This window comes from Mugil cephalus, chromosome 22 (assembly GCF_022458985.1).
Source record: "Mugil cephalus isolate CIBA_MC_2020 chromosome 22, CIBA_Mcephalus_1.1, whole genome shotgun sequence".
NCBI lineage: Eukaryota > Metazoa > Chordata > Actinopteri > Mugiliformes > Mugilidae > Mugil > Mugil cephalus.
Genome location: NC_061791.1, coordinates 1,531,378 through 1,548,228, shown reverse-complemented (window position 1 = coordinate 1,548,228; position 16,851 = coordinate 1,531,378). Strand labels below are relative to the sequence as shown.

The window sequence follows — 16,851 nt, the reverse complement described above, 5'->3', positions numbered from 1 at the left end:
TCAGCAACTAAAAGCCCGTTAGAGCAACACAGACTGACCTGTTCCTGGTGAGTGTGTCTCTGCAGAGGAAACAAAACACCTGCGCACCGACGACGAGGAGCGACACTTTAACCCGGAGGCTGACGCTTCTTTCAGGGCATGTTACTTATTCACCAGCCGCTCTCCGTCCGCTCCGTGCGGGAGGGGCGGAGCTTAGAGGACTGTGTGTGTGCGTGTGTGCGTGTGTGTGTGTGTGTGTGTGTGTGTGTGTGTGTTGGGGAGGATTCAACAGGTTTGTGAATGAAACAGAGCCACGATTCATCCGGTGCAAACAGACCGAAGTTCATGGGTTCTACTGTTTTTGCATCATTTTGCAGATTCAGTTTATTACTTTTGTTGTTTTACTGTTTTAATGTTATTTTGATGTCTATGTACGTTTATTATCCATCTATTTATCTAAATGTGAAAATTATTCATTAATTATTCCGAGGAAAAGTTTGGGTGTAACGTGTAAACCGAAGACAAAGATGGATTCTTTCTTATTTTTCGTTAGCTTAACACCATGAGCCATTTTTTTAACTTATAGTTATATTATCAAAAAACATATATGTAAAAATGTGTTTGCTAAAAATTGAGTTTTGTCTTGTTTTCCAAAAATGTTCAAATATGATTACGCTATTAGGCTAATAAATATATAAATATTATATTTGGCTTAAATGTGGAATTTTTAAGTAATAATAAATAACGCAAAATGCTAGATATTGAAAAAAGCATGATATGTGTGTTTTAAGCTAAATGCTAACATCGCTCACATTGACAATGCTTGCATTTAAATTTAGATTTATTTTATTCTTTTGAACATTTTACTTTAGTTTGTTAGCATGGCGTTTTCAAGCTAAGCAAACATTAGCTGAAGACACATGCATAAGTCTATTTTTTTTTACTATTTTGGTATAGCTTGTTGGTATGGCTAATTGGAGCTAAGCAGACATTAGATGGAGATACCTACGTAAGTCTATTTTTACTATTATTAACCTGTTAGCATTTCATTTCATTTGCTAACTTGTGCTAAGGAAATTTTAGGTGAAGACACCTACAACAAGACACGTAGCATGGCTAAACCAAGCTTCACAAGAAGAAGATACCTACACAAGTCTCGTTTTAACCATTTTGGTTTAGCCTGTTAGCATGCCTTTTGCTAATTCAAGCCAAGCAAACACTTGCTGAAGACACATACACTACCAGTCACAATTTGTGACTACATGTCTAGTTTTAGTTTAACATTTTAATTAGCATTTAATTTGCTAATTTTTGCTAAAGAAACATTAGTTTCTTGGCTTTAGCTTGTTGGCATGAGTAATTCAAGCGAAGCAAACATCAGATGGAGATACTGTACCTAGGTAAGTCTATTTTTACTAATATAGTTTAGCCTGTTAGCATTTCATTTGCTAATTTGTGCTAAGGAAACTTTAGCTGAAGACACATACTGTATGTCTGTTTTAACCATTTTAGTTTAGCCTGTTGGCGTTCAGCTAATTCAAGCTACACAAACATTAGAAGAAGATACCTACACAAGTCCAGTTTTTTGTTGATTCAATCTAAGCAAACACTAGCTGGACTTTTGACTGTATGTCTAGTTTACCGTTTTAGTTTAATCTGTTAGCATTTCATTTGCTAATATTTGCTTAGGTTGTAGATACCTACATAAATCTGTTTTAACCATTTCAGCCATTCCATTTTAGTTTAGCCTGTTAGCATGCCTTCTGCTAACTCCTGCTATGTAAATGGACGTTGTAGACTGTAGACACCAACATAAGTCCTCGAAGAGATCATAGAAGTTGTTGAGGAGGTAGCACAGGATGGAGGCTGCAAAGATGTTTGAGTCCTGGAGGATGTAGTAGAAGGGTCTAGGAGTTTGTATCTTTGATGAAGTGCGATGGTTTTGTAGCAGAAATAATAGAAAGAGTCTGAATGGGTCATTAATAAAGTTGTAGGCCTTGTTGACAAGGTTGTAAGGTTTCTGCGGTAGAGTCAAAGGCACCACTGAACATGATGTGAATTTCCTCAGGTCCTAAAGGATGCAGTAGTCCTGAAGTTTGTTTTAGATGACAAGAAGGTTTTTGTGAAGAGATTGTAAACTGCAGACTTCATGTATGTATCGTCTGAACCACTGAGAAGGTTTCTGTGGAGATACAGGAATCCTTAAAGAAGTTATAAAGGGCGTTCTTTGAAGCTGTAGCAGCCTTTGTAGACTTTACGTTGTGGAAGCTGCGGGTGGATGGATGGTGATGCAGATTTCAAAAGGTTGCAAATGTTCCTGATGAAGTTTGGAGGGAACCTGAAGTGATTAAAAGAGCGACAACAACTGATTAATGCTTAAAAATCCGCTCTTATGTTCTTATAATCGACTCGTTCGGTTTGGTTTCTTCACCATAGGAACACAACGTTAAGGCAGCATGGCATCTAATAAATTGTTCTATGGCGCCCCCTAGTGTTTAAAAAAAGCAAATGTGACATTTTGGGAAAATTCTGAGCACAGTTATTTTTGACTCTTTAATAAATCAAACAACTGTCACCAAAAATAACATGGAACCAGTTCACACGTCTCTTGACTCTCTTGGAAACAAACCGAATATTTTTAAGGCTTCAAACTGTTTCCAGACATCCTGTCTTCTGGTGAGTTATTTTAATTCTGATTTAGATCCTGATTAAAAAGAAATTAAGAGATGGGTAGTTATAGTAAGAAGATATCCCACCATGACTCAATCATCTTACTATTTTCTGGATATTGATTTTATGCTGTAAACTATTTAAAGGCTACTGGTTATTTTGTGTATTATTATTTTTATTATTATTATTATATGTCGTGGATTATTGTTTTTCTAAAAACCCAGACGGATTTTCTGATCTTACCTGCATAATCTACCTCTTCTGGATGTTTTATCAGTTTGTTGTTTTGAACAAATGAATAAAAACAACAACAACAAAAACCTAAAGGTCAGATAAATATATGAAGACAGTCACTCCAGGTTGGGTTCATGGTATTTTGGCACCATCTGCTGGTCGTGACTCAGAACTACAATCCAACTGAAGTTGAAAAATAACATCATCCTAAACCTAAAAACATAAAATATCACTTAGACTCGAGCCCATTGTGGAAATAAAAGTGTTTGAAGTTAATTCAGCAGCTAAACCTGAACAGAGATGAACTGCTCTGTGGTATTAATCTAAAGACCTCCCTTTTCAGTCTTTTCAGTCTTGCTTTCAACTAATTTATTTACATTTCAGTCTGGTTGTTAATTGAATTTAATTTATTTCACCATTTTACTTTTTTTTTTTTTTAGTCTGGATTTTAACTCACGTTAACTTATTTTATTATTTTTACCCTAATAGTATAGCTTTTAATTGAATGTTATTTATTTATTTTTTTAAGAATGAGTAACTCAGTGTAAGAAATTTGAAAAGATGAGGCCAGTGGGAATATCAAAATTATCTTCAGACATACGGTGACATCACAGCTCGTGAACTTGGACCTCATCAAAAAGCTTGAGTTTGTGAATGTGACAAAAGGGTGTTTTTTTACATGGACTCACACAGTTTGAAAGATTCAACATAGGAAGTGTAGGGAACTGTTGGGGTCATAGAGGCTAATGCACAGTAAGCTAATGACCGGGTATCTTGATGTAGGAAATATAAAGAATAAGACAATGAGGATATAAAGATTATCCTCAAACATATTATAAATTTACAACTCTGCACAACGAAATTATATTATAGTACCTTTCCATTAACCTCCACTATTTATTTTGTAATCTCTTAGGTACTTACTGAATTATAATTTATACATCTAGTGTTCTATATATCTAGTGTTTCCTTAACTTCATAGTGGTGAGTGTGGGATAGTGTTTCCTCTGTGTTTTTATATTTGCATCTTGTGTATGAAAAGTGCTCTATAAATAAAGTTTGATTGACTGATTAATAAAGAAGACGATTCTACTCTATGATGCCGGTTAAGTTGTTAAGTGGAATTCCTTGGGGAGGCTATAAACATGTGGAGGCTGTAATTGCGCTTGAATTGATTGTAAGTGTCCTTAAAGAGGTTGTAACCGTCCTTGAGGTGGTTCCCGCTCTCTCTTTAATAGTGGTTGAAGTCACTGAAAGACTTGAGGAGTTGATCCTGTGGGAGAGTTTCACTAAAGAGGCTGTCGAAGCTCTCGGGGAATGTGTATAAAGAGCTTTCTGCACAAGAAATTATTCAAAATATCAGCGGATTTACACAAAACTCTTGAGTAGACAAAGGGAACCCAATCAACAACACCAATTAAATGGACATATAACACTTGGGCTTTTATTTATTCGAGAAAATTATGCATGTTCTTCACAAAACAGCAACTAACTGCAGACCGAGTAGTAGTCTCTTTTTCTTCTGATCCTTGGAGCTTGTGTTTGGCATCCTTGAAAAGGGCGGGATTGTCCTTAAGGAAGTTGAGAGGTCCTTGGTGTTTTAGAACTCACCAAATATAAAATAAAAATATCTGAATGACAGTTAATTAAATTTTCCATGTATACCTAATTATAGCCTTCCCCCTGGTTGTGCTGCTTTATATAAAAGCTCTTATCCAATCACATTTCAGCCATGACTTCTCACTAGGCTCAAAGAAATCTGTCTAGAGGCCTTCAGAATCAGTTCTTCAGGTCCTGAAGCATAAAATAAATTTTCATCAGACTGTTGCTTTAACCAATCAGATGTTGAGTTGAGGACACCAGGGCCTGTTAGCAGCCAGAGAGTGTTAGCCAGAGTATCGAGGTGGACAAGCAAAAATATAGTTGCGTCGATTTAATAGCTGGTTTGTCACCAAACAGTGGCTGAAGGAGGAGAAGAACCAAAACCATTTTCAAGACAGACTTGTCAAGAAAAGCTGGACATCATTACAAAAAGTCGGGAAACTCGGAAACTAGTGGACCTGTCAAAGAAAAAGATTTGTCAGACATTAACTCCACTAGCTAGGAGCAGTACCCCTGGCTCACATGAAAACTCAAAATTATTTCTCAAGATCTGGTGAGTAAAATTAATCATATTTACATCTTTTATACATATTTTTGCCATTTTATTGACTCAACATTGATGCTTCTGCTGGATTTGACGTATGTGTCTGCAGTGAGGGAGAAGAGACTTCTCGATTTAGTAATGACATTCATCTCTCTGTATGAGATACCTGGCTACGATGCAACATCCTGTTTTATTGCGTATCCATATGATGGCTTCTCATAACTATCGTATTAAGCGGTGTTCTGAATAAAGCTGGAGGGCATTGAAGGGCCACCACTGGATTTTAGGGAAACCAACATCACTGACCTGGTTCTTGAGGAAAAGTCCTTTGAAGAGACGATGATGAGTGAAGAACCGATAAGATGTTTGTCAAAAGTGCTATGGTTGTTTGAAGGAGTCTCTGAGACTCTAAGTATTAGGTCCCGTAGGATACTGTCCTTTAAGTCGCCTGTGGCAGAACTTGAGAACATTATTCTTGAGGAGTTTGCGAGGAAAATACTAAATGCTCTGGGGGCCTTCAAAGAAGTTGTTGAGGTGTTTTAGAAGCCCTTGAAAAGTTCGGAGAGGGCCATGAAATACTTCCTTCTGTGTAGTTTTCAAAGTTAGGAAGTCATAGTTTGATGTTTTTTGTTTTTTTTTTTTGTACATTTAATAATAGTTGTTACAATAAACACGGCCTCTCTTTCAGTTATATCAGGGCTTTTCTTTAACTCTGTCATCATTTTTTTTTTAGCTCACGCTCCCATCACAGCACCCCGACAGTCCCAGAGTGTTTTTAATCCTCAGTCGTATACGCTGAGGTAATAATGTCGGGGTAATTGCAGCTCGGGGGGCCCATGCTGGCTGATTGACAGCTAATTTAAACAGACACGGTCAAGAAGATGAGAGACGAGGTTTAGGAACAGGGAGTTAATGAAGCTGGCGGGGTGAACGACGGGAACAACAATGCTGATACGCTCATCTGTCTCTCTGTAATTGAAAACTCATTTAGTGAAACACCGTGAGGCTCAGTCACGGTTTTTTGCCGTCGACAGAAAAGAAAGTGGCTCGATTCACCTGAAAACAATGAAGGAAAGTCGCCCTAAACTTCAGGTCTCAGTGGAACGTACAGAAATGTTCTCACTCGGTTTCATTTTTCTTGAGGAGATATTAGCAGCAGTCTGTAGAAAAGTTGTGGAGGGCCTTGAATAATTTCTGAAGGGGTTGTAGATATTTTTGAAAAGGTAGTTCATCCTCTGGGGACTCAGATATCAGCCTCATGAAGAGACCAGAATGATTTGGGACACCCATTAGTGTCTGTGGTGTCTGAGTTTCTAGACATGCTAACATTGTTGAATGCTATTTAACCCTGAGTTACTGAGGAACTCCTTTCCCACCTTTTCCCATCTGAGAAAGGTTTCACATGTCGGGGAAAGAGCTGACAACCTCTGAACTGGCTATTGTGGCATTTTCCTGTGTTTTGTTAGTATCGATAAAAACAGTTGTAGAGCTTTAGCCAAGTTTTTTTCATTTACATAGCACCTTTAAAGCATTTGCACCGAAGTGCTTCACATGCAACATGTCGTTTAAAACATGTAAAATACAGACCAACACCAATTTATCAAGAAATAAAAAGTTATTAACGAATGGTATTAATCTCTTAGTCCAGCCTTTTGCAGAAAAATGGCTATTCAGAACATAGCCATAGTAAATTGAATGGTGTTCATGAACATCTCGGAGCTCATTCATGGTCTTGGTCTCTTTTAAAAGCAAAGACCCTGAAGTTTCTATCACAGAAAGCAGAATCACACTAAGTGGTTTTGTTCTGGAGGAATCAAAGTTGCCACACAGTTAAAAAATAAGAAGACGTTGTTGGGTTAGCCTGATGAAAACATGTTGGTTGGTTGCTTGTTTCTTATCTTATATCTTATCCTGTGTATTAATGAATGAATAATCAGACACACTTCCCCTTGATTTCTGCGATGCTTTCTAACTCTTCTTTGACTAATCCTATTTTAGGGAGAAGCTAAAGATGCTAGCGCCACCGACAGTTAAAACTAAACAGTGCAACTTAAAGTCAAGTGCAAAGCTCCACATGTTGGTCATACATCATTATACGTCTAGCATTAAAAATGTACCACGGGCCGCAGTTTGGAATATCTTGAATCTACCGCCGTGGAGTTTGGTACAGATAGTTACGATGCCCTGAGGATGAAGTGTAATGATTTGACACCAGGTCAATGTCCACTGAAATGTGAGAAAGGAGCAGTCCTATTGGGCCGGTTACTAATCCACACACCTTTTTCACAGCAGACATTTTGACTTGAGATGGGACAGCATGTGATTAGCCTAATGGTGGTGGTACCTTACCTAAATGATGTCACTGCCTCTTTTTGAGGTTGCAATGGAACCACTAGCTTCAGAGGCAAAATACTGATATCAAAGGAATGCAACAAATGGGGGAGGAGCAAAAAATCTCTCTTTATGCAGACGACATGCTACCATATATACATACATATATATCACAACCACATTTGAGAGTTCCAAATGATCTTGTTAACAGAATTTGGCAAAGCTGGTGCCTGTTGGCACAAGTAATGGTGCAACATCATTATATTTGCTTCCCACTAAAAACAGTAAAAAAAAATTCAAATACCTCAGCATATGGATCACAGATAAACATAAACATCTTCATGCTGCTGACTACCAGCCCCTATTATCGATTTTAAATCAGGATATCAAATTCCCTTTCTCTTTCTTTGGGTCGAAGAATTACCACAGCAAAGATGAAGTGGATTCATAATCTTATGGCTCACTAATGTTGATACAAAATATCACAAACGCAATCTCTTACAACAGACCATAGTAACCGTCTGGGAGTTAAAATGAAAGTGTTCCATGTTGCAGTTTTTGCAGACGTTGTTCCCATATTGCAGCATGACAGGATCGGTGGGTTAGTGAAATATCCCTAAGGCCATAATCTCAAATCACTCTACTGGCTGCATGCCAAACCACAGCGACAACTACACCTACAGCAAAACTTACGCATGGTTGAAATATGTCAAAGGACGGCTAGACAACCAGAGACATTAGATAAGATACACAACACCCACCTTGGCCACTGCCAGGTGTTAAGAACATTAATCATGAAAATATCACGCCTTTGTTTTACTCTTCACTGGCAATATTTTTTTTGAAACATTTCCTCATTTATTTGTTCTACTTTTATGTTATTTTACCTCTGCAACTGAGCTGAAACCAGGAGAACTGGACTCAGGGAATGAGTTCCAAAAGACTGGTGGGGGATTAGACTTTAAATAGAAGCACAACCGTTTTTTCTAATGAACGGTAAACTAACGAGCCATAAACCTAGACCCCTCAGCAGTCTTTTGGAAGTGACGACTGGGATGCACTGGGATTGTGAAAAAGATAAAACTCGCCACACATAGACTTTAAAAGATAATCTACGAATAGAAGAAGCGAAGGCAGGCTGCTCTGATTAATCATCGACCAATCAGAAAATAGCATTTGTCGTTGTCAGGTTGCCAGGTGACAGGAGGGGCCTAAAGTATAACTGGAAGTCCGTGATCTGGTAATCACTTCATCACTTCCTTACCTGCCTTTATCTGGCCTTAATTCCTCATGACTTTGACAAAAAGAACACTAGTACAAACCTGTAGACAATTTTTGTTTGGCGAGTTAGAACTTTCGAAATAAATCCCAGACAGAAACTCAAAAGAGATGGAAAATCATCACTAAAACACCAAAATGAGAGAAAACACCCAGAAACATGAGTCTATTACCGTTATCAAATGTCGATGTCAATTTAATTATGATTCGCATTTTATAATAATATATATAGACCAAATTACCGTCCACACAGAGTATTAAAAGCAATAACACACGGACGCCATGAAGATAAGGATAAGGAAGAGGATGGTGAAAGTTGTGACTTGCCTGACATGAGTAACAAGTTATTGTGCAAGAGGAGAATGCATTCCTATAACATCTACCAGTCATCACAACTGTAAAAGCATTCAAGTACGAAAGACAAATATAAGGAACATAAAGATCAACATACCATAGCAACCGTCTAGAAACTCTCAGTGACTGGTTAGGGGAGTAACAACAATGTTCAGCTTCACCTGAGATTTACAGATGAGATGATCAAAGGGGCAGAGTTTCTGCCGCTGTCACTCGGCCCAGGACTGAAGAATGGGTAGAGACCCTCTGTGAAGGAGTTTCCAGTGAATGAGTGAAGAAGAACTGCAGCATCGACGTCATAAAAGGAGACGAGGCCCTCCTCGTAGTCCACAAACACTCTCACCTTGTCAGGGTGATTGTTCACAGGGAGAGGGACGGGTTGGCTAGCGAGTGCAAAGTACTCGTTAATATTTTTCAGACATATAGTCCAGTAGCCATTTTCTGGGTTTAACATAATGTCTCCCTTCCTGTTGGCGGACCTTTTGGCCACTCCTAACGTCCACCTGGTCTTCCCTTTAACCTGGACGTCATAATGAAACTGCCCACAGGAGAAGCTCTGCTTTCCCAAGACGTTAAGTGCAGGTTGAAATCTTTTTGGGTTGTCTGGGAGCTTCCTCCAAACGTCACCACAGTGCACTTGTTTCCCGTCATCGGACAGGACGAGAGCAGGGTGTGCCGTGTCCGGATCCAAGGCCACGTCCGCTGCGTTTTGCCGAAGGTTTTTAAACTGGGCGTCTTCAAGCCTCTGCATCTCTTCCCTGACCGTCTCCGCCAGCTGATTCAAAGCTCTCACTATCGCGGCCCTTGTGATGCCATCATATCTAACTGGACAAATGCTCACGTCCGTCCAGTCTTTGGTGGGAGGAGCAGAATTCAGGGCTGAGAAGCTCTGGAGGAAATGGAGGGGGTCTTTGGAGCGGGAGAGCTGCTCCACCTCAGCGCGCCTCTTTGTTAGCCCGGAGATCTCCTGCTCCAGCTCTTGGATGTTAGCGTTGGCCTCTTTCTCCGTTGCTTTCTGCTTCTGTTCAATCATCTCGACGAGTTCTGTCTGGGCTCTCTCCAGAGACCTAATCAGAGCAGTGAAGACCTGAACTCCTTCCTCCATCACCCCATCTGCACCTACCTTTCCGACTTTCACAGAGTGTTTGAATTCCTGGACGCGACGCCGTCTCTCCTGGACCATCTTGTGAATTTTAGCCTCTGTTTCCCAAATTTCTTTCTTTTTTAGTTCATATTCTTCTCTCAGAGAAAGCCCCTCGTGAAATCTGTCACCCGGACCCACATAGGACAAGTCCAGAGGTTTGTCCTGTTCAGTACTAACATTTTCAACCACCTTCTGCAAAAAATCATAGAGCTGGTACATTTTTATGCTGGAAATGATTTGATGACAGTACAGGTTGATAATAAAGAAGACTAAACATGTTATTCCAACTGCTATGAAGAGGCAGGACCTCAGGGATGTCCATTTAGGTCCAGCATGAACATCCTGAGGAACATTCGCTGGTGTTGCAGCCTGTTGCTTGGGGATCTTTCTGTCTTTCTTTCCAGCTGATTGTCTGAACTGAACCGCCATCTCAGATATGAAAGTATTCACCCGCAGCTTGTATTTCTTTTCCACATGCTCTTTACACATGGGGCACTGGCGCTGGGAGTTAAAATTCAAGTGCTCCATGATGCAGCTTTTGCAGAAGTTGTGTCCACATGGCAGAGTGACGGGATCGGTGAACACATCCAGACAGACGCAGCACAAAAGCTGCTCTTCAGTCAGAAGACAGTTTGATGCCGACATGCTGGTAATCTGCCGACCAGGATCTTCACGACTACCAGCGGAGCTTCTCTGCTTCTTTCAGATCTGTTTGTCCCTGTAGAGGCAGAAAGAAAAGAATGTGAATTTGTGCAACGACTGTGCAGCGGATTGAAAAGATGCTGAGGTGGTGTTTTAATATGCGATTCTTTTTCCATCTTATCTCATTCAAACGTAGACACACTGTAACAAACCAGAAATAAATGATGCCGACGTTACTGCAACCGTCTCCATTAAGATGAATGCAAATGCAAAGAATGCAAAGATTTCCAAATCGCAAACAAAACTGTTTGGGATGACAGCGATACCACTTTTTGCAGCCAGAGTTCAAGACGATGCTGGAAATGATTTCAACACCCCCCATCACAGGGGTTTAGTTAAAAATAAAAATAACTGACTGAACAAACCTTGTGGTGAAGAGTTCGCTCCGATGCTGGATATATGATCAGTCTATCATACCGCTCCTTTTAAACAAGTGTAATACATCTCTTCCTGACAAACAGGAATACACAAACACACACAAGAACGTCATTTCCAGGAATAAAACACGAAACACAATGAAAACAGAAAGACAACACCCACCGTGGCCACTTCCTGGTGTTAAGAAAACTTATCATAAAGATAAAAATCACACCTTTGCTCTAAACAACTTTATGTCAACTTTCGAAATAAATCCCAGACGGAAACTCAAAGAGAGATGAAAAATCATCACTAAAACACCAAAATGAGAGAAAACACCCACATGCATGAGTCTACTACTGTTATCAAATGTCAATAACAATTTAAGTATGATTCCCATTTAAAAACAATAAACTTTCACCAAATTACCGCCCGCACAGAGTATTGAAAGCAGCCAAAAATAATAATAACACACAGCCAACATGGAGATAAAGACAAGGAGAGGAGCCAGGACTTTCCTGAGATGACTAACAAGTTATTATGCAAGAGGAGAATGCATTCCTAAAACATCTACCAATCATCACAACAACATTAAACTACATGAGTGACAAAAAAAAAAAAAAAATTCAAATTCAAAAGGAAAATATAAGGAACAAAAAAGTCAACAGACATTAGTAATGTGGTGTTTTGATATGCGATTCTTTTTCCATCTTATCTCATTCAAACATAGACACTCAGACTGTAACAAACCAGAAATAAATTATGCCAACCTCACTGCAACCGTCTCCATTAAGATGAAACACGCTTAATGCAAAGATTTCCGATGACAAGCGATACCACTTTTATGCAGCCACAGTTCAAGTCGACGCTCAAAATGATTTCAACACTCCCCATCACAGACCTGTAACAAATCTCTTCCTGACAATCAGGACCACACCCACATATGTATTTATACACACACTCATACATTTCTATTTTGTTTTTGTTTTTTGGCAGGAATAGCAAAAACAGACAACAAGGCAACTATGCTTGTTGAAACATGCGTTAGGGCACAGTTAAAAAGCCATTATCAAGGCATCAGATAAAACATGAAACACAGCTGACAACAAAGAAAGAGGCACCTAGCTTGGCCTTCGTGTGGTTAAATTAATTAAAAAAATATTTGCAGTGAACAACCTGCTTGCCTGCAGGGCTGAAAGAAAAGGCTGATGTACCAATACAGCACACAGCTGTTACACTGGGATACACTCGCAATTCAATGACACTTTACATTTGCTTTTACACTTCGCTGCCAATATAATTTGAATCATTTGCATGTTTATTTATTCTACTTTTATATTATTCAGCCTCCAGCACTTCCCAAACTTGTTTTTCTAATAAATGTTACTCTAACAAGCCATAAACCTAAACACCTCACCAGAGTTTTAGAAGTGACAACTGGAATGAAAAGTGGATCAGGATTGTCCCAGTGCATCCCGCAGACACACGATCAGTTTGGGATTGACTACAGACGGTTCAACAGATATAACACATGTCAAATATGTGTTATACGCACAAATGTGACACAATGGAGGTTTCTACAGGCAAAAACAAGGCTGTGCGATGGGGTCCCCAGTGTCACCGATCGTGGCCAATCTCTACATGGAGGAAGTAGAGACCAGAGCCCTGGACACCTTTGCAGGTTCCATCCCAACCCACTTAGCCTAGACCAGGCATGTCAAACATACGGCCCGCGGGCCGGACCCGGCTCGTTGGGTCATTTAATCCGGCCCGGCATAAATTTCTGAGTATGTCAAAAAAAGAAGCGAGTCTCTAGCTAATTTCTATTAAAAATTGTGATTTTTTAAAATAAATACAAACCAAATGCTCCCTCCGGCCGCTAGAGGGCAGTAAATGTGTAAAAGCGCTCACGTCAAGCATGCGGCACTGACACGAGTTAGTCACAGGAAATAAACATTCGCAACGTGATGTGTCCAAGTAAAAATAAACCGGCAATCTTGCTTCACCATTCACCACTACTAAACAAGTTATCGGTCAACACACCCTTCCCAAAATGGCACTGTCAAAAAAAAGAAGAGTGGACACGGAGTGCAGAGTTTTCCAGGAGAAATGGACCGAGAAGTATTTATTCACAGAAGTGAATGCAAAACCAGTGTGCTTGGTATGTAATCAGCAAGTTGCAGTGTTCAAAGAGTTTAATATTCGGCGCCACTCTTCATAAAGACAAGTATGTCATATTAAAGACAATTAATATTGTGCAGTATATTCTCAGCTTCAGTAGGCCCAGCATAGTAGTTTGATCTGATGTAGTCTAATCTTATTGCCCATGCACTGCTATAACTTTTTTATTTTATTTTATTTTGTATTTCTTTTTTTATTTATTTCAAAGCAGTATGACAATTAAGGCGAAAATATTTTTTTTATAGCTCCCACTTGAGTTTGTTTAGTGTGGTGAGTTGGTTCAGGTGTAAAACTGCATTCACTCAACTGTTAAAATAAACCAGTTGTGAACACATTCACGGCCAAACATGAAAAATCATTTTTTTCCCATTGTTTTTGAATAAATGTGTTGTGCTTAGAAAAGATCCCTTGTCATCCGTGATTATAATATGTAGGGTAGGCTACAAATGTAGGCTGAATGATAAAACATAGTACTGAAAAACAAAGCTAAATATTTGGAGTTGACATTCTTTTACTGATCCGGCCCACCTGAGAACAGAAAGTCTGGATCCGGCCGCAGAGCCAAACTGAGTTTGACATGCCTGGCCTAGACACACAGTTCCCCCATTCAAGGACAGGTAAGTATCAGCCATTATGGTAATTAGTGACCCCTTTTTCTGATCAAGCAAGTTCCTGGTGGGTGTTACCCACAGAGTTTATTCCTATTTAAACCTCAATTTCCCACTAGTTTATCAGAACTGAAGAAGCTACTCGGATGAAACGTATTCAAGAAATTCTACAAGTCCAGCCGACCTTATTCAACGCCTTTTTGGATAAAAACCCAACACCTGCACACTGAACGAGGGCAGACACATGACATCCATGAAGGTCATAAATACGGTCATGAATACAGTTTCACAGGTGATATAAAAACAGATCAAAGCAGAGATCATAAACCCAACCAAAGACATTAAACCAACAGTGACCCAGATCGAAACAGAGAGTGTAAAAGGACAGAAGCATCGAACTAAAACCCCAAAAGAGTCAAAAAAGACATGGAAACCAATGCAAGTATAAAACTAAATCAGTCCACATCACAGCATCAAAGCAAAAGGACCCAAGCATCAAACTAACACAAACAGATACAATGAAAACATGAAGACCAATGGAAGAACTAAAACAGATACCTAGAAAAATCCTCAAATATCAAAGTAAGACTCCCTAAACCAGCAAATATGCTAAACTAATGACATTTAACCAGCAGAAACCTCCGTCTAATAACTCTAAAGGTGACCTGAATGTAAAAGCAGATCAAAGCAGAGATCAGGACAGCAACATCAGACTAAGACTCAAAACTGAAGGACATATGGAACGAAACACAAATAAATCCTTAAATATCATACTAAGACTCCTTAAACAGCAAACAAACCAAACTAAAGACATTAAACCAACAGAAACTTCAGCCTGAAGTGACCCATGTCAAAACAGAGAATGTAAAAGGACACAAACATCAAACTAAGACTAAAAGATTCAATGAAGACCAATGGCAAAAGTGAAACGAACCCCTCAAATATCAAACTGAGACTTCCCAAACCATCAAACATATCAAACTAATGACATTTAACCAACAGAAACCTCAGTTTGAAGTGACACAGATCAAAGCAGAGATCATAAAAGGACACAAACATCAAACTGAGGCTCAAAAGAGATGCTAAAACCAATGGAAATATAAACTTACCTTCCAAACATCCCTCAAATATTAAACTAAGACTCCTTAAACAGCAAATAAACCAAACTAAAGACATTAAACCAACAGAGACCTTAGTCTAATGAGTCTAAAACTCAAAAGAAGCATAAGACATGAAACTAAATTCTTGAAAAACAAAAAGAGGCAGAAGCATTAAAGTGAATAAGGAGAGAAAATCAAAAAGACAAAAAGAAAAACGGATGGTAAGAGAGGAGACAGACAAGCGTCTCGTCAGTATCTAATGAGTACATTCTGTCTTGTGCAGTAATGAAAAGTTCGTGAGTAGGTCAACGAGTCTAACGTGTTACCGAAGACTTGGCTCATGTTTCAACAAATTCCACAAGGGACGAGTTCAGTTGGGTGTGTAGCCCTCCAGCAAGCCGTACTAAAAAGTAAAAACACCCATGTTGCCGGGATCCAAACTCCAAGTGTGTCTGTCCAATCTGTCAAACTTATATATTTACTTATTAATTTATTTCATAGACAAGATTGATGACAAATCCCACAGAATATCAATCAAACATCAAACTAAAGATTATGAAATGGCAAAATAAATTTAAAGCTAACAGAAACACAACTATAAAATCACGCAGCTATCCAACCAGGACACCAGAGGGTTTAAGAAAAGACAACAAAAACATGAAACTAAACACTAGAAACCCTTCAAATATCAAACTACAGGCTGTAAAATGACAAAATAAAATAAAGGCTAGACAGAAATACGACTACAAACTCCTACAAATATCAAACCAAGACATTAAACCAACAGAAACATCAGTCTAAATGGATCCAGATCAAAGAAAAGACCACATAAAAGCTCAGAGATATCAACTGGGACTCTAAAAGCCTCTAAAGAGAAAAACACAACAGAAATAAGAAACAGAAACACTGAAACCAACAGAACCTAAATATTATAAAATTACACAATAATCCAAAGATTTGGCAGAAACACAACTATAAATCACACACAAACACTGAAACATCAGCACAATGACTCTAAAAGTGACCCAGATATAAAGCCAGATCAAAGCAGAGAGTATAGAACAGAAACATCAAACTAAGATTTAAAAATAGACCAAAAAGAGAAACATGACAGTAAACACTGAGAATCTGCAAATATCAAAGTAAGAGTCCATAACCAGCAATTATATACCAAACTAAAGACATTAAACCAAGAGAAGCATCAGTTCAGTGACTCTAAAAGTGACCAGATATAAAAACAGATCAAAGCAGAGATCATAAACCCAACCAAAGACATTAAACCAACAGTGACCCAGATCGAAACAGAGAGTGTAAAAGGACAGAAGCATCGAACTAAAACCCCAAAAGAGTCAAAAAAGACATGGAAACCAATGCAAGTATAAAACTAAATCAGTCCACATCACAGCATCAAAGCAAAAGGACCCAAGCATCAAACTAACACAAACAGATACAATGAAAACATGAAGACCAATGGAAGAACTAAAACAGATACCTAGAAAAATCCTCAAATATCAAAGTAAGACTCCCTAAACCAGCAAATATACTAAACTAATGACATTTAACCAGCAGAAACCTCCGTCTAATAACTCTAAAGGTGACCTGAATGTAAAAGCAAATCAAAGCAGAGATCACAATAGGACAGCAACATCAGACTAAGACTCAAAACTGAAGGACATATGGAACGAAACACAAATAAATCCTTAAATATCATACTAAGACTCCTTAAACAGCAAACAAACCAAACTAAAGACATTAAACCAACAGAAA

The 16,851-nt window shown here is 38.8% G+C and overlaps 1 protein-coding gene across 3 annotated transcripts; it reads right to left on the bottom strand.

Moving 5' to 3' along the window:
* Positions 1-8,777: 8,777 nt before the first annotated feature.
* On the bottom strand, positions 8,778-15,353 carry LOC124999745 (nuclear factor 7, brain-like). Of its 3 annotated transcripts, XM_047574751.1 has the most exons (3): positions 15,094-15,353; positions 11,204-11,288; positions 8,778-10,854 (listed from the first exon to the last, which is right to left on the bottom strand). In XM_047574751.1, the coding sequence occupies exon 3, from the start codon at positions 10,779-10,781 to the stop codon at positions 9,150-9,152; it is 1,632 nt and encodes a 543-aa protein (XP_047430707.1). In that variant the 5' UTR covers positions 10,782-10,854; positions 11,204-11,288; positions 15,094-15,353; the 3' UTR covers positions 8,778-9,149. The 3 variants fall into 3 exon arrangements, with proteins under 3 accessions (XP_047430707.1, XP_047430705.1, XP_047430706.1); XM_047574749.1 differs by lacking the exon at positions 11,204-11,288; XM_047574750.1 differs by lacking the exon at positions 15,094-15,353 and having other exon boundaries at positions 11,204-12,959.
* Between the last annotated feature and the right edge of the window lie 1,498 nt (positions 15,354-16,851).